The sequence below is a fragment of the Syngnathoides biaculeatus genome, chromosome 12, assembly GCF_019802595.1.
Source record: "Syngnathoides biaculeatus isolate LvHL_M chromosome 12, ASM1980259v1, whole genome shotgun sequence".
NCBI lineage: Eukaryota > Metazoa > Chordata > Actinopteri > Syngnathiformes > Syngnathidae > Syngnathoides > Syngnathoides biaculeatus.
Window position 1 is genome coordinate 12,525,851 of NC_084651.1, and position 18,713 is coordinate 12,544,563.

The following is an 18,713-nucleotide window of genomic DNA, read 5'->3' on the forward strand; positions in this document are numbered from 1 at the left end:
TTATAAAATCCACCCTGGGACTCAGCCTAAGTGGTAATTTCACCCAATCATATAGTCCTCGGGTCTCATTTGGGCAGCTCCTGTCAGCACAGAACTCCATTGTGGGAAAGCACTCCTGGGTTGACAGCGTGTGCTCGGTAACAGTAACAATGCTTACAAGCCTAACAGAGCCGAACACAGAGCTCTCAGACTGCTTCTCCGTACTCCAATTTCCTGTTTCTCATCCTCCTTCTTGTCACGTTTTCAGTCCTCTAAGGATGCAAATATTGAGGCATGATGAGCTGAAGTGAAGCTCAACAAATGCGGGAGGCCTGGAGACAACCGCAGGGGGTCACAAGAGTCCTGATGGCACACTGAAGATGCCATTAGGAATCCTACTGCAACAAAAGTGACAAGCTAACTAGTTTGCCCTGGAAACAATTTGATTCACAAACAGTGAAAGGATCATTCTAGCCGTGGGGCACCACATGACCTAATCAGTGGTATGTGCATGACATCCATCATCTCCCGGTGAAATGGACAGGAAGAACTTTTTAATTGATGTAATTGTGTATGTGCGTACGTGTATATGTATAAACTCTTTCATTTGTGTAGGTGATATGCTCCCTCCATGTACCTCGTGAGGTGGAAGAGGAGATTACTGCGGCGCACTTCTATAATTACCGCTCATCTCTCAGCCGCCCGCTCTCAAACACAACGGGGAATGCTAGGCAGGCTACCACAAATGGTGGAATGCTCGACAAGCACAATGTAGCAAGCTGAGGGAGATTATTTCTAGAAGGTTGTATTTCACTTGAACCGTTTGAGAACACCCACACTGCCTTTAAGTAACACAGGTTAGCAGCAAGAGTGTGCAAGTACACAAAGACACACAAAGACACACACACATACACAAGTTGCTTGCAAGTAAGAATGACTCACCTGAATCCACCCTTCCCACACAAATCCCACTTAATAATCCATTCTCCCAAGTATTCTTGTGCTGTATCGCTTTCTGGATGTGCGTAGGGGCATTGACAGAAAAGCACCTGTCACAGTACGAAAACACACCCATGATGAGACATCCAAATGCACCAATAGGAGTAACACTGCAAATTATCATTACGTTTCCTTTCATAAATAGACTACAGTTGACAGGGCCTTGTTCAAAGAGTCACTAATGGTTCTAAACATTCTGTCTGTCACAGTTAAACGTTGACAATTAATGACAGGAGTTGTTGTGAACATCTAAACGTGTGGTATGGTTTCAGCACTCGTGACTTTAGTGAGGTGGGGTGATACCTGGTTAGCACTTGCTACATGTGTGGAGCACAAAACTTAAAATGGCAAGGATTCACATTTTACTCCTATAAGCAATAGATCAACAAAGAAGAAATGCTTCTCTCCTACATATTATACAGTGAAGAAAATAAGTATTTGAATACCCTGCTATATTGCAAGTTCTCCCACTTAGAAATCATGGAGGGGTCTGAAATCTTCATCGTAAATTCATTAATGTCCATTGTGAGAGAGAGATAATCTCAAAAGAAAAACCCAGAAATCACAATGTATGATTTTTTTTACGATTTGTGTGATACAGCTGCAAATAAGTATTTGAACGCCTGTCTATCAGCTAGAATTCTGACACTCAAAGACCTGTTAGTGCGCCTTTAAAAGTCCACCTCCACTCCATGTATTATCCAGAATCAGAAGCACCTGTGTGAGGTCGTTAGCTGCATAAAGACACCTGTCCACCCCCATATAATCAGTAAGACTCAAACTTGTAACATGGCCAAGACCAAAGAGCTGTCCAAAGACACCAGAGACAAAATAGTACACCTCCACACGACTGGAAAGGACTACGGAGAAATTGCCAAGAAGCTTGGTGAAAAAAGGTCCACTGTTGGAGTAATCATTAGAAAAATGGAAGAAGCTAAACATGACGGTCAATGGAGCCCCATGCAACATATCACCTCGTGGGGTCTCAGTGATCCTTAGAAAGGTGAGGAATCAGCCCAGGACTACACGACAGGACTTGGTCAATGACCTGAAAAGAGCTGGGACAACTGTTTCCGAGGTGACTGTTGGTAATACACTAAGATGTCATGGTTTGAAATCATGCATGACACGGAAGGTTCCCCTACTTAAACCAGCACATGTCAAGGCCCGTCTTGCTTGCCAATGACCATTTGGATGATACAGAGGAGTCATGGGTGAACGTTTTGTGGTCAGATAAGACCATGTATTGTGAGATTTTGGGGAACAACCTCTATCCCTCAGTCAGAGTGCTGAAGATGGGTCGTGGCTGGGTCTTTCAACATGACAATGACCCGAAGCACACAGCCAGGAAAACCAAGGAGTGGCATGTTTCTCAGCGACAGCCCAAAAACCTATCTGATCTAGAGAAGATCTGTGTGGAGAAGTGGGTCAAAATCCCTCCTGCAGTGTGTGCAAACCTGGTGAAGACCTACAGGAAAACGTTTGACCTCTAATTGCAAACAAAGGATATTGTACCAAATATTAACATTGGTTTTCTCAGGTGTTCAAATACTATATGCAGCTGTGCCACACAAATAAATAATTGAAAAATCATACATTGTGATTTCTGGATTTTTCTTTTTAGATTATCTCTCTCACGGTGTACATGCACCTATGATGAAAATTTTAGACCCCTCCGTGATTTCTAAGTGGGAGGACTTGCAAAATAGCAGGGTGTTCAAATATTTTCTTCACTGTAGATGTGACCCACACATCCTACCCTCACAAAACAGAAGCGGAAACCCACTTATGCATTGTTAATTTACATGACAACTTCAAAGGAATAGCGTACATACAGGTGGTACAGGGGTGTGGAATGTGCATATGCGCTGAAAATATTATAAGCACACCCGATTGAACTGTGTCACTGCACGTTTGCTTACAGAGTGTAACCGGCACGGAACAGCCATTTGCTCATGTGTGACCGTCGACCCAGGTGGTGTGTACACATGGAAATGAAGGCGTTTTGTGCTTTCCGTATCTGCGTCTCCATCGCGTGTGCATTGGTCCGTGTGACATAAATATCATCCAACTCTGTGTGTGTTGGCACGCGTGGACTATTCTGCCGTCGACCGCGTGCAATCCCTTTTTTTTTTTTTTTTTTTTTTCGGACTGAACAAACATATGCGCACCGACCACACGCGCACATTTGCGCGGACCACCATAAGGCAACAACAATGGAGGCCTTCCTCTCACCTTTGCGCTTGTGTGAGGAGATCGACCAGCGTTCCAGTCTTTATCATTCAATTTTAAAGCACTGTATATGTATAACACACACACATACAGTGTATAGCTAAATGACACAAAATTCCTGGTCATCTGTCAGCAGAGTGGTGCATTGACGCAACCCAAGTTTAAAGAAGGTGTTTTGTAAATGGCTCCAAGGGTGGTTTGGTAAAAATGAAATCTGGTGGGAATTCTCTAATAGTGCGAGCAGTAATGCGTGAAAAATCATCATCTGGATTCTTGTGTGTAGCACGGAAAGCATGAGACTCCCTGAAGTGGTGTTTTCAGTCTTTTTTTGATTCACGCAAGTTCAAATGCAAAGGGCGGATTGACCATAAACTGAGATCAGAGTTCAAATGACCACAGAAAGTAAAGAGAACTCACAAGGATCAAAGTGGGCATTGGAACCGCAACAGCCGCAATCAAACTTCACACCTCCGTTCCACTTTTATAGCTTTCCCTCTGATGCCTCCCAATGGTACTGCTCTAACAATACCTCCAAAGGTAAAAGAGTTGCCCCCCGATTCTCTGTCAGTGTCATTTAAGGGGCTTTAAATGGTACTGCAGTATCCATGTGAAGCAAGGGGGAGCACATCTGCCTGGGATAGCGACTCATCCATCTGAAAAGCGGGATGACTTGCGTTCAGGCATGAGGTGCAAATGCATCTGAGGCAGCTGGCACTCAACAGCGCTCCCATTAGGCAGGAGGGTTGTGACCTACGACCACAGGAAGCTGCGCAGAGGGAAAACAACCCAAGGGAGACATGTCTGCGCACTGGGGGACCATGTGACTGTGACACGAAGGTACACTCGCACAGCACGTCGTCAATGAGTCGTGAAATGGCAATAACGGGATTCCTCATCCCACCACGTTTTATATTTTGCTCTGGTTCAATAATGTTGGATTATGCAAGTGCACATTATGCAGATGTATCCCAGTACAGACAACTTCTAATGGTAAGAGTCTTACATGAGTCTGGTCTTCGGTATTCATAAAGCTTCACAAAAAATGTTTTTATCATTGAACGGCCCAAAACAATGACAATGTGACACCATAAGATCATACCACTGTACTCATCCAGTCGTTCCCAACCGCTGTAGAGTATGTCACGACAGATCATCAGCAAGCGTCCCTTGGGAAATTATCCAATATCACTTCATAATCTGTCATAATATCATTATTGACTGACTACAAGCAATGCGTCTTTGATCATCTATTTTTGCCAGTGATGTATCGTACAATGAAATACCCTTCCAAAAGATTGCAGAAGATGCATTTAAGCTGCACATCCATCAGTAGCCATGACTATAAACAGTACTTTTTTACGTTTTTGTTTGGTGGGGTGCCATGAGATTGTTCTCATGTAACATGTGTCTTGGTTTTTCAATCCATTGATAAAAAAAAAAAACATGAGGCAATGTGCAATCAAGTGTGTGTCAAGACTAAAAATCCGAATGTCTCATCGTTTGTCTCAGTGCAAAACAAACCACCCCCCACTTCCGAACTCAGCCTGGTCAGCAACAATCACATCTCAAATGGTGCACAGCGGTCAACGACATTACGGAAACACACACATGCAACAGGGTCATGAAGAGATTCAATATGGTTTCGTATTCTCTTCAATGCATTTATGTTAGGCGTTACCAGATTGAATGTTGATCATGTAAAATTTGATGGCAATGATTTTTGTTATTTTATTTCCATTCCATAACAGAATGCTTGGAACAAGTAGATAGGGTGTTAAGTTTTCTGTAGGGATGTCCCGATGCAACTTTTTCACTTCTGATCTGACAATGCTATTCCAGCCTTGAGTTTCGGCTGATCTTGATGAATTAGTCCGATCCGACAGCAGCAATAATCTTACATACTTTGCTCTTTTTGCAGTATAGAATGTTAGAAAAGGTGTGATCAAGTCATATGATTCAGCGAACACTGTAGGTATGAGAAAACTGATCCAGTGACAATTTTAAAAAATTAGTACATCTTAAACACAGGAATGTACTTCACTTGAATAAAAATAAAAGCAATTGGTACAGCAATGCATCTGAGGTATCGTTTCTTTTTTCCTGTTCCTGCTGTGCATGTCTTGACCTCTGTGAGTCGCGAAATAATATATTCACTTGCAGTAATAAAGAAAGTAGAAGCCACAACCGGTTTTCGTTAAGAAGTTATTTTTCACAGTATGAAGAATATATGCCTTAGAGTATTATTACTGTATTGGAGCACTCATATATTATTGCTGGAGTGGGGGTTCTTGGTTTTGGTGTCACAGTTTTCCAAAGATATTGTTTTTGACTACTTCTTGAGCAAATATTTTGCCCACGTTTTGATATTGCCACTCTGTTTTGGTACAGCTGAAAATGATCGGTAGCAAACCCTTCTGCACGCCTGTACGGCTCGACGATTCATTTCTCGGGATCGAGCGCCCACATGAAGCATGTGGGATTTTGAGTGTTTTCTTGTAAGGTTTGCAAACATGTCATCACACCACGTCGCCACAAGAACATAATCAGCCATTTTCTGGTCTTTTTGTTTACAACTTAGACATGCTCTAACCCGGTTTTCACTCTCTGTATTTTTGCTACTTATTAGCATACTTTTTGTTAGCCAAATATAATTATAGTTAGAAAAGGCTCTTTTGGGGTATAACGCCTCCTCACATGAGTGAGCCACATTGAGTGTCACCCTGCACGTTCATCAGAAGCATTCCTTTTTTTGTGTTTGTGCTCATCAATTGAGTCATTGCGCAATACGTTACCAAGTGGCCAAAGAAAATTGCAAATGCTGGCCCCGAGATAAAGATGACAAAAAACACCATATAATTTACTGAAGAACTGAGCAGAGTACAAAAAGCAGCAGATTCGCCATTTTAAACAACCTTTCCACCTCCTCATTTCTTTTAAATGTCAGCGAGTCTTCTTTAAAAGTAAGCGATGTTCAATGTTCATTTATTCTTTAAATCGGTCATTAACATTTTGTTCACATTGTTTTCTGCATGTCAAACTCTGGCTCCTCTATAAAATCGATTTATCGGATTTAGATTGAATTGCTTTAATTTTCATACTATTCTGTTTCAGTTTGACTTCTTGGAGCTCAGTCAGGAGGTAATTTATTGGTTGGATAGTTTCAATTAGCATACATGAAATGTATCTATATAAAAACACATTTTAAAAATTAAGTCATCCCGAATTAAGTTAATTGTATTGAAATGCCCATGCCCAGTACTTAATATAGTCTTCCCTTTCCAGTTGCCTTTTGGCGAGAGGTGAAGCACACCCTGGACTGGTCGCCACTCAATCACCCGTTTAGACAACCAACAGGCAATTAAGAGTCTTCAAATAACCTAAGGAACGTGTTTTTGGGGGGGAAACTCGACCAAACGTGTCAATAGTAACTTTAACACTGCAGGTACGAGTGTTGAGGCAACCACGTGAAGTTAATTTGGAGCAACAACTGAACCGAGACCATATTGAATCTTTGCCAGAGGAGCGCGCGACATCCGGCGGTGGCCCACAGGCCGAAAGGACTCACCCGTCAGCGGGTCGTACGAGCCGTCCAGCTCCCGGGAGTCGGTCAAGCTTTCACGGTTTTTGCTCTTCATTTTTTAATGATTTTTTTTTTTTTTTTTTTTTTTTAAATCTTCCTCCGAGAGCACGGGAATGTGGAAACTGTTGCTTCGTCGTGTGTCGGGGAGTGTTTAAGTTCCCCTCAAACGAATTGCGTACACCTGTTCAGGAGCCGCCCTTGCCGTGCCGTGCCATGGACCTTCGAAACGCGAGGTGTCAACTCACCCCAGTCTTCCCTCCGTGCGTCCTGCTCCTGCTCAGTGAGCCGAGCGCGTGTCTGCGTCCGCGCTCACGAGCTTTACGTGCGCGCACGCACAGAGAGGGACGCACGCGCGCAGGTCTTCCGAAGGAGTCGGTCAATTTTTTTTCTTTATTTTTTTAAAGTAACTTACAGCCACAAAAAATGCACGAAAATAAGTATGTATCATCGTCGTGCATCTATAGCTCCATGGGCTAGTAGCATATTGTTGTTGTTTTTTTTTTTTAACTTTATTGAGTCAAGTCATCAGGCACATGCACACAGACCCCAAAGGGTGCTCAAGCACCTGCTATTTTATGCTGGATTTAAAAAAAAAAAGTGCCCTGCAGAAAGAAAAATTACATCATGTGTCATCAATTTCAAAGTTTTGATATCTGACAGACATTTTTGTGTGTCCTTGCAAGAATTATACATACAGGATATATGAGATTGATGCTTTGAAATTTTTGGGAAGCCTATTTCTTTCTCCATGAAGCACACTTACATTTCAAGTAATTGGAGCAGAACAAGTAGCAATATCAATAGTAGTTGAAGAATATTTAAAAGGAACTAGACTATTTGAGGTGGCACGATGGATCAACTGGTAGAGCGATGGCCTCACAGTTCTGAGGACCCGGGTTCGATCCTGGCCCCGCCTGTGTGGAGTTTGCCGTGCCTGCATTGGTTTTCTTACCAGCACTCCGGTTTCCTCCAACGTTCCAAAAACATGCAACACTAATTGGACACTCTAAATTGCCCCAAGGTGTGATTGTGAGTGCGACTGTTTGTCTCCATGTGCCCTGCAATTGGCTGGCAACCAGTTCAGGGTGTACCCCGCCTCCTCCCCGTTGACAGCCAGGATAGGCTCCAGCACGCCCCGCGACCCTCGTGAGGATAAGCGGCAAAGAAAATAGATGGATGGATAGACTATCTGATAGCCTATCTGGTAAATCTGTGACCATCCGGTGAAAATTTGCTCAAATTTTAACTAAAAGGACAGAAAACCTTCTGCCCTGCAGGTCTCTAGCTTTGCTGCACGCCGCATCGGCTCTTCCACACGTGAATGCCACGGCAAGTTTATATTTGCAGTTTCTGACATTGATGGTGTTTTTGCTGACATGCATTGCTTGCACAAAAACATGGCTGCGAACAAAAACACCCAAGCACAGTCAGTGTTGCCAAGTTAGTGATTTTTCTGAACCGTTTGGTGATAGTTTTTGTGTGTGTGTGTGTGTGTGTGTGTGTGTGTGTGTGTGTGTGTGTGTGTGTGTGTGTGTTTGTTTGTTTTCTTTTGACTGGTGACTTTCATGCCTGCTAAGAAACTGAAAATGTAAATGCAACAATTTTGAGATAGTTTTCCAGATTACAAGGACGGGGCCCAGTGCAAGGAAATCACAGCGCCAGTTGCACTCAACACGTTACAAAAGCAGTAATTTATGTTTTTATTTATGACAAGTTAAAAACTTGCTTCCAAGCTGCCTTACTTCTCATGTACAACTCTACATTCACATTTTTTTTCTTCAGGAGGAAACAGTTGTTTTGACATCTGCAAAGAAATAATTACTCTGAAAGTTGATGCCAGTCATTGCCTGCAAAAAAAAAAAAAAAACATTCTGGGGGGGAAAAAAAACTTTTTCAAACTCGTTTGGCATCAAGAGAATTAAAACAAACCGCCTAATATAATTTATGACCACAAACCGTGACAACACCAAGGTGTTATTTTGAAATGCCAACGTACGTTTTGAGTAAAAAGACACTTCAAGTTCTGAACCTTCTCTTCATTTGGATTCTGTCTAGCTCTGATAAACAAATAGCGCACAGGAACCGAAAGGCTTCCACTTTGCTGTCAGCCACTACCGACAAAATATTTCACAGATATGGTTGATTGGACACTGATTGGATTTCTGTCTGCGATGAATAAAATGAGATGAGGAGGGGTAGATTTTAAATGAAGGTCGGGATGAGGGGGAAAAGGGATGCCGACGGACGGATCAATTTGCGTCGAGTTGGAGGGCATTTGATGATGCGCCCGGCAAATAAGGAGAATAACCAAGTGGCTGACGAGGAGGCCACCCGAGACTCCAGGGGGCCCAATGAAGGATTTATGATGGACACACTGCCCCGAACGTCTTGCAAAGCGAGGGCCTATTTTTAATTTTCTTCAATCAATATGTTAGTCAATAATCAAGCATGTGCTTATACTGTAATGTAGAACGAGTTTCACATATTGCATCGAATGGACTCACTTGACTTGAAAACTGTCAGGCTTGTAGGTAACTACAGCAGATTATTTATGCCATCGATGATATTGATGTCTGGAAATACCGAAAATTGAAAGTTGGGTAGAATGAGGAAGAAGGTAACAAAAAGAGACAGAAGGAGCATGCCTCAAATTATTGCAATGTACCCTCTGGCTCTTAGTGCACCTTCAAGGTGAGTCGCCTGCCCTTGGCACTGAACAATGAATACAAAGAGAACAAATCACTACAGAGAGCTTGAAAGCAAAAAGTTTGTGTTTGCGCATCCAAATCAGGTCTTAATCACCTCAACCCAGGAACAGCAATAGTACCTCCGAAGTCAAGGGCCCGGTAATTTAAGGTGTACAGTTACAACTTCAAACCAATCGAGCGAGAGTATACCTCAAGAGAGGCCATCACATTATCAATCCATTTTGTAAAATTGTGCTTGTTTGCAATAAGCCCGTGGATGGGTTACCCCTTGACTGGTCGTCAGCCAACCGCAGGGTACATTTCGACAGCTATTTACGCTCACGTTGGTGGTCATTTCAACATATGTTTTGGGAATCCGCGAGGGAGCCGGAGAAAACTAGAGGAAACCCACCATAGAGAACATGCAAAATCAATCACGGTGCCGAGATCCAAACCGCAGACTTCAGAACTGTGAGGCACTGTAGATGTATGAGCCACATCGTTCATCATGCTACTGTACAAGTGAAACAGAAATTGTGAAAGTAAAACATGATATCCAGAGAGAGACAAAGATAGATTGTTGTTGTAGCCAACTACGACGGTCGTTATTCCGTACCAAGGTCCAGAAAGTGAGCCACATCGGCTGGGGTGCTCCACAGGTGTTCCACCGTCAGCGTAGTCGGTTGAAGAGATGATGCGTATTGTGGGGGGGGCGACGTCACACAATGGACATTTAATCGACAATATTGTCGTCGAGTCAATGCTGATAGTTGTGGAGCTTGTGACACCACACCGAACGGAGTTGCGAAAGTGTCGATCTCGGGAGTTGTCTTTCGGATTCGGCTACTGGAGGCGGGTAGCCGCAGAACACGATGTTTGGTTTGTAGCCGGCAATCTCCGCCAGCACGGAGCAGCACGGCCGGCGTGGGCCATTCCGGAGGCCAAAAAACGGTTCACCATTTGTACTTGGGGGTTCGAGACTCTGGAAGACTCCAGGGGTGGAGAGGCGTAGTGCAGGTACATAGATCCATCTCGAATGAGCACCAGAGAAAGATAGATAGAGATATAGAGCAAGAGAGAGAGAGAGAGAGAGATTGTCAGGAGCCAGGCTGGACCACGGCCAAGAGGGGCGTGGCCACTGCCCTGTCCAGTGACACCTGTCACTGCTCACAGCTGTTTCACGATGGGACTGTAATTAGATGGTGTATTTAAGTTGGAGTTTTGGTCACTGGCATTTACCAGTTCGTTGTGCCCAGAGTTTGTGAGTTGCATTCACTGACCGTAGGCATCTCCACCACTGAAAATAGCGCCGTGTTGAGCTATCCTCGTCACTGTGTTTCTGTGCCACTTCAGCCTGAATAAAGCTCCGCCTAACATCACGTCCTCGTCTTGGAGTCCTGCATTTGGGTCTAGCCCCGCACTGGAGGTTCCTGAGATAGATAGATAGATAGATAGATAGATAGATAGATAGATAGATAGATAGATAGATAGATAGATAGATAGATAGATAGATAGATAGATAGATAGATAGATAGATAGATAGATAGATAGATAGATAGATAGATAGATAGATAGATAGATAAATGATGGCCTGATCAATTAATTTAATTAACACTTTATTCAATTGGAAAAATGGGTTTTGCTCTTAAGAGTGCTAAATCAATGTGGTGAAGATAGTGATTCTTCCTCACAAGTGGAACATTTTTGTGGTTGCACAAAATATCATCAGGTGCAACCTCAGCAGAAAAGGAAGATTACCATGCCAATAGCTCTCACAGGTGGTATTTTGTTGCCCGTTCCCCCCCCCCTCACCCCTCCCTCCAACTTCCCCAAAATTGAGAGTAAAAGGCTTCTTGTTAAGTCGCGTTAAAAAAGCCCTTCAAGGGTGTGACTGCCACTTGGCTTCATTATTCAGTGCAGACGCTGTCCTCCACACTGAGCTGTCACTTTGGCCTCACAGCCGCCAGCGCCCGAGAGACTGATGATGTCCGCTGAGACCGACTGACAGACGACACACAAGCACGCCCGCCAATGCCCACCAACGCAGATCAAAATGTGGAATGCAAATCACTGTTATCAATAGCCGTGTATGATTCTGCATATAAAATACTACCGGGATCTGTTATATTCACTTGACCCTTTTTAAGTCCACCTAGAATAGCGAGACTAGAGAGCTTTCCAAAATTAGGTAAAAGGGAGGAGGCACTGTGGTACTAACACGATCATACTGGGACAATTAAAGAGAAGTTGTATCCATACATGATTGTGGCAATATTTCAATGATATCATAATGTAGCAATTAATTGTGTAAATGTAATAATTGTAACTGTCATGTGATCGAATGTGACTAAAGTCAAAACATGAGTATAAAAAGCACAGAAATACTTTTGGTTTCCATTCAGGGTGGGCCAAAGATGGGGTTCCAGTCTACGTGTGTCCTTATTTTTTGTCCTTTTTAATGTCCCATTACTGTCGGCGTCAGCCGAGACGATGCCGCTTTTATGTCACCTTTATCTTGAAGGATTCCCTCAGAGACAACAGTGCGCACACGCACGCAGTCGTTCACCTGTCAACATCGGGATTTGTGACGGGGTGAGTGTCCTACGATCACGACCTCGCCAAAGGTAATAAACTCTAAACCAACAACATTAACTACACTGACACAGTCCGATACAAGAGAGAACATTATAAATCTTGACTTTATGAAGATGCTTGCGTTGTGGTTGAACACTGGACCCGTGGACCACGCCCCGATGGTTCAGTGAAAATTTGCTGGTGATCAATGCCCCCACCCAAAATGTTTCAAATTGCGTATGTTTAGAGTTCTAATTCTAAGTATACCCTGAACTGTGATGCCAAAATATTTGAATGGAATTTCAAACTCATCTTACATCACTGTTAAAAATGAAAATCTTCAAGGTCAACTGACATGTAAAGCATGATATTTAGTATGTTTTTAATGAAAAAAAGGCAGCCGGAATGGACCCATCGGTTTTTTCACCACACATCATGATGTTGCTTTATATAGATTTTTGTATCACCCGCCGTGAAAACTCTCTGGAGGCATTCGTTTTGGAGAAGAAGCAGGAAGTGATGTTTTATCTGGATGACCACACTGGCGGCTTCATGTGTTTATACCAGTTTTACCGGCAGGAAAGTAGCTGTTTTTTCTTGCGTGTTAGCCAAAATGCCGGCTCGTTGCATTGCTGGATACTGCTCGAGCACTCGGGACGATGGATTCACTCTTTACACGTTTCCAAAACACCCAGTTTGTCGTGAAAAACTGATTGCGGAGGTGAAAAGGATGAGAACTTTGAACTAGGTGTGTATAGCACTATTAAAAAAAATAATAGTTGGGGGGGGATGACGTAATCCTCTCAGAAGTTAAAGATCCGCTTCATAACTTAAAGTACGTAAGTCAGGGGTACTAAATGTGTCATCATGCGCTGTCCGTCGCTCGCGGCCACGGCGTAGCTGTTCATCATCGCCACGGAGGTGGATCAGGCGGTTTGGCCGCGTGCAGGAGGAGAAAGGAGCTCTCCCCCCCACCGGCCAGTTACTTCGCCCGGCATGGGTCCTCCTGAGTACGCTACATACGGTCATACATACTGTCAGGGAGTCTGTTGTTAGTTAGAAGTGATCCGCATATCATCTAAATATGGCTCGAAACTACAGGGTAACATTGCCCCCGTCACTTCACTCGATTGTGAGATGTTCTCTTCTTCGAAAAGCGCTTCCGTGTCAGATGCGGCGGCAGAAAAATCCGGAAATCTCTGCTGTTCCTCTCCCATAGAAGGTGCCACTACATGTTTCCAATGGCGACTGTCACAGTGTGACGTCTGCTGATCCCACTGGAATGTCGAGTGAGACTTCCGCTACTTTGCGCATCGATGACACGCTCTCTGCTCATATTTATTTTTTCGTATAGACATTGAAGTAAATAATGTGTGGTTTTCATAAGAATTATTTTAAAATGTACAGTATATAGGGATGTTGGTTAAGCTTTAAAGATGATTTCGTGTCTCCACTTCAAAAACTGTAAAAATAACAACTACTACTTTCTCATCAGCCATTTTTTTATGGGTTTGATACAAATTCATTTTTTCAATCCATATTTGGAAATTTTGACAAATGATTAATCAATCAGCTATTAACGTCCACTGCTGCTGAAAGTGTCTGCTTTATGTAATCAATGAGATCCCTTTGCTGTTACAGAGGCTCTGTAGTGACAGGGTTAGAACAGAGGTGTGTAGACTTTCTATCCACTGTATCAACAAGGACAACCATGAACAAATCATTAAATGAGAACCTCTCCCACAGTGTCAGTCAAAACCAAGGGTAAATATGAATTTATGATACATCTGGATTTCATTAGGTGTACTTAATGAAGTATCCCTCGAGTATATTTGTTTCTGCTGACTTGAAGAAAACAAGCAAAGAAGAAAGCGGTATGAATTACCCATGAGCATGAAGTGCTCTCTTCCTCTGTCACCTGCTTCACTTCCTATTTGTCTCAGTCATTATTTGCAGTTTGTTCCTTCTTCCTTCTATTGTGTGCCGTCTGCAGTGCAGTTTTCCCTGGAGGTGGACTCTCCCGTCCCCATTGTGGAGTTTGCACGGCTGACCAATTCCGCATTAGTAAATATCAACTGTGGATCTTCTAATGTGTAGAAGCAGCTATTAGTGTAAATGTAAGAGTTTTGGCCCGGGCCTTGTGATAATAATCCAAAATGTGAAACAAATACTAGATTATGAATGGAGTTAGACTCTTGGTTTTATAATCCAGGGGTCATAAATTCAATTCTCAATGAGTCCCGTTAGGGTAGAAACTCAGTCCCTGCATGGACTAATGGGTCAGAATTTCTACTGACTTGCTTCTGAAAACTAGTATATAAGAATTATTGATTCAAGTTGTATGTTTTGGAGGGCCATAGAGGATTTCAAATTGTGCATGTTGTTCTTTTAATTTTGAGACTGAGTGGGATTTGAAAAAACATCAATAAACAGTGAATAATGTCAATCCCATTTCGTAATTCAGATGTGCTACATGAATGTCTTTGTTTTGATTAAAACAAAGAATATCTGACTGCGTTCTAGGAGGATCAACGTTATCGGAAGGTATTCACAAAGGACTGAAAATCAGAGGAATTGGACTTCTCAAAATGTGTGTTTCAAATACTTTTGCTCTGCAGACACAAAATGTTGTTGTGGTCCATTGTAATCATACTGTAAATGTAAAAGTAAACTTTTGCTTCTGGATTCTTTGTTGTTGAGGTTGTTGTATTAGTATTTTTTTGATTTTTTTTCATGCTATTCCTCTTTATCACTCACTCAGCACACTCTTACACGATCCATCCATCCATGCATCCATTTTCTTTGCCGCTTATCCTCACGAGGGTCGCAAGGAGGGCGGCACGGTGGATCAGCTGGTAAAGCATTGGCCTCACAGTTCTGAGGTCCCTGGTTCAATCCAGACCCGCCTCTGTGGAGTTTGCATGATCTCGCCGTCCCTGCGTTGGTTTCCTCCGGCCACTCTGGTTTCCTCCCACATTCCAAAAACATGCAACATTAATTGGACACTCTAAATTGCCCCCAGGTGTGATTGTGAGAGTGACTGTTTGTCTTTGTGTTCCCTGCGATTGGCTGGCAACCAGTTCAGGGTGTGCCTCTTGCCCGTTGACATCTGGATAGGCTCCAGCACTTCCCACGACCCTCATGAGGATAAGCGGTGAAGAAAATGGATGGATGATGGATGGATGGATGGGTCGTGGGGATTGCTGAAGCCTATCCCACATGTAGACTGACGACAGTCGCACTCACAATCACACATTGGGGGAATTTGGACTGTCCAATTAATGTTGCATGTTTTTGGGATGTGGGAGGAAACCGGAGTGCCCGGAGGAAACTCACGCAGGCACGGGGAGAACATGCAAACTCCATACAGGTGGGGCCGGGATCGAACCCAGGTTCTCAGAACTGTGAGGGTCACTCTTTACCAGCTGCCCCACCGTGCCTCCCACTCTAACAGCATTAACTGTAAATATATTTTTTCCTCTTTTTAACTGGTCACATCATGGCACATGTACATGTTCAGAGTTTCTTTGGGTGCTGGTGATGAAACACGACACGGATGGATTTTTTTAGCACATTCACAAAAAGATTAAAAGGCAGAATCAGGTGTAAATCTGGTAAGGTTTCCCAAAACAATTGACTCGAACAATCTATGAGGCATCGTCGACCAAATCAGTTCATTTTGACGTGTAATCTGCATACAGGACAGCAATATCACTTCCTATTTCCTCGCAGTGGTGTGCTCCTGTCCAGACAATTCATTATCTCGACTCTCGCACTTGTTTTCCGTCTCGATACAAAAGCACAAATGTACCGGACAAACGGTTACAATCACAAATGATTCTGTGGATGATTAGGCAGCCATCAAGTCGCACGCATGATAGATGGCCTGGGTACGTTCAGTCGGGAGGGTGGGTCGGGGGGAGAAAAAGTCCTTAAGAGAGATAGATGAAGAGCAAAGACTTATGGGAACACGCTGGATATGATGGAAAGCGTTAACAGGGAAAATGTCGATGTTCCGAGGGGACAGATGGATGGAGTCTGGCGGGCCGTAAACTCTGCCAGCCCTTCGCCCCCAAATGTGTTGTCCCATTAACATCGCCAAAGGCTGCTTTTAAAAAAAAAAAAAAAAAAGTTGTGTTGCTGCTCTTGTTATTGTATTGTGGGTAGTTTGGATGCATTACCAGGATGCAGTCACTTCCTCTCATGAGGCTCTTAAAAGCATCTATCGGAACACCACCGGTGGCGGCTCATATCATAATGAGTGTGGGATTGGGACCCGAATTGAACTCGTGAGAGATCATCTGGGCTGTCGTGAGAAAGCATCCAATTTCACTGAATTTGTCAAAAAATATTCTCTCTCAATTACAAATACAGTGAAGAAAATAAATATTTGAACACCCTGCTATATTGCAAGTTCTCCCACTTAGAAATCATGGAGGGGTCTGAAATTTTCATCGTAGGTACATGTCCACTGTGAGAGAGATAATCTAAAAAGAAAAATGAAAAAATGACAATGTATGACTTTTTAACTATTTGTGTGATACAGCTGCAATTAAGTATTTGAACACATGAGAAAACCAATGTTAATATTTGGTACAGTAGCCTTTGTTTGCAAGTACACAGGTCCAATGTTTCCTGTCGTTGTTTATCAGGTTTGTACACACTTGCAGAAGGGATTTTGGCCCACACCTGTGCTGTCACTGAGAAACACCGAGTTTCATCTCCCTTCAAAGATTTTCTATTGGGTTTAGGTCTGGAGACTGGCTAGGCCATGCCAGAAACTCGATATGCTTCTTATAGAGCCACTCCTTGGTTTTCCTGGCTTTGTGCGTCGGGTCATTGTCATGTTGAAAGACCCAGCCACGACCCATCTTCAATGCTCTGACTGAGGGAAAGAGGTTGTTCCCCAAAATCTCACAATACATGGCCATGATCATCCTCTCCTTAATACAGTGCAGTCATCCTGTCCCATGTGCAGAAAAACATCCCCAAAGCATGATGCGACAACCCTCATGCTTCAAAGTAGGGATGGTGTTCTTGGGATGGAACTCATCATTCGTCTTCCTCCAAACACGTTGAGTGGAATTATGACCAAAAAGTTGCATTTTGGTCTCATCTGACCACAAAGCTTTCTCCCATGACTCCTCTGTATCGTCCAAACGGTTATTGGCAAACTTAAGATGAGCCTTGAAATGTGCTGGTTTAAGCAGGGGAACCTTCCGTGCCATGCATGATTTCAAACCATGACATCTTAGTGTATTACCAACAGTCACCTGGAAACGTTGGTCCCAGCTCTTTTCAGGACCAAGTCCTGTCGTGTAGTCCTGGGCTGATTCCTCACCTTTCTAAGGATCACTGAGACCCCACGAGGTGATATGTTGCATGGGGCTCCATTGACCGTCATGTTTAGCTTCTTCCATTTTTCTAATGATTACTCCAACAGTGGACCTTTTTTCACCAAGCTTCTTGGCAATTTCTCCACAGCCCTTTCCAGCCGTGTGGAGTTGTACAGTTTTGTCTCTGGTATGTTTGGACAGCTCTTTGGTCTTGGCCATGTTACAAGTTTGAGTCTTACTGATTGTATGGGGTGGACAAATGTCTTGATGCAGCTAACGACCTCACACAGGTGCATCTGATTCAAGATAATACATGGAGTGGAAGTGGATTAAAGGCGGACTAACAGGTCTTTGAAGATCACAATTCTAGCTGATAGACAGGTGTTCAAATACTTTTTTGCAGCTGTATCACACAAATTGTTTTTAAAAAAAATCATACATTGTGATTTCTGGATCTTTCTTTTTAGATTATTTCTCTCACAGTGGCCATGCCTCCATGATTTCTAAGTGGGAGAACTTGCAATATAGCAGGCTGTTCAAATACTTATTTTCGTCACTGTGTATTAGTTAATGAGTTAATCACTGCGGTGAGCACAAGTGTCACGAAAACCTCGGTCAAATGCATTGTGTCACTTCAGCCCCTCGTTTCATCCTGCGTGGATGGGCTTGCTTTTGTGTGAGTGTCGGTAATTGCTCACACGCATCCTCCTCGGGGTGTTGAATAAGTAATGCAAAGGCGCCTAATGAAAGATAATGTCGAGCTAATGATCTGTCAAAATGAAGTGTTTGCTTCGAAGGGAGCGAGAGTCATCTCGGACTCCAACACCAGCACCGTGAAAAATACCGGATGAAATTACAGGGAAATGCATAGAATATATGCACAAAAGCACTTCAGGTAAACAAATGTAAATTAGAATATGTTCAGGTTTGTGATGGCTTCCACTTCTTCACCATTTAGACTCAGGAAATACAACAGACTAAAAGTGAGCCGTCCAAAAATGGCCAACAGCTTTGCACGAGAGGATTATGTCTTGGCGATCGCCTCCCTTCATGGTGGGCGTGAGTCATTACAGACTAATGATGGCTATACCGAGTAATGAGGAATTTATTGCAGTAAAATCTTTTAAAATTTCAATGGTCCTGTTCCAACAGACAAATAAACAGGAGCAGCCTCGAAACGGTCATGGTTATCCAAGCTATGGTAGAAGGTTTTATTTTAAAAAAACTACAAATAGTTTTTGGAATTGTATACAGTTTGGTCCCGAAGTCTTTGGAAAATGTTATGAGTTTGCCTTCATACACAATAGATTTTTAACATATGGTTAA

The 18,713-nt window shown here is 43.1% G+C and overlaps 1 protein-coding gene and 1 long non-coding RNA gene across 4 annotated transcripts in view; both read right to left on the reverse strand.

Moving 5' to 3' along the window:
- LOC133509517 (Kv channel-interacting protein 2) overlaps positions 1–7,108 on the reverse strand; it is a 136,184-nt gene extending 129,076 nt beyond the window's left edge. Inside the window, exon 1 of one of the 3 annotated variants that reach the window (XM_061836598.1) lies at positions 6,776–7,106. In XM_061836598.1, coding sequence (XP_061692582.1) covers positions 6,776–6,845 — 70 coding nt within the window. In that variant the 5' untranslated portion in view covers positions 6,846–7,106. Of the gene's footprint in view, positions 1–6,775 lie in introns of all 3 variants that reach the window. The other 2 variants (XM_061836597.1, XM_061836599.1) reach the window with 2 other exon arrangements.
- A 1,369-nt stretch (positions 7,109–8,477) lies between these two features.
- Positions 8,478–18,713, reverse strand: part of LOC133510245 (uncharacterized) — a 41,099-nt gene continuing 30,863 nt past the window's right edge. The window contains exons 2-3 of the long non-coding RNA XR_009797558.1: positions 10,758–10,907; positions 8,478–10,666 (exon numbers count right to left, since the gene is read on the reverse strand). This is a non-coding gene — a long non-coding RNA (uncharacterized LOC133510245). The remainder of the gene's footprint in view (positions 10,667–10,757; positions 10,908–18,713) is intronic.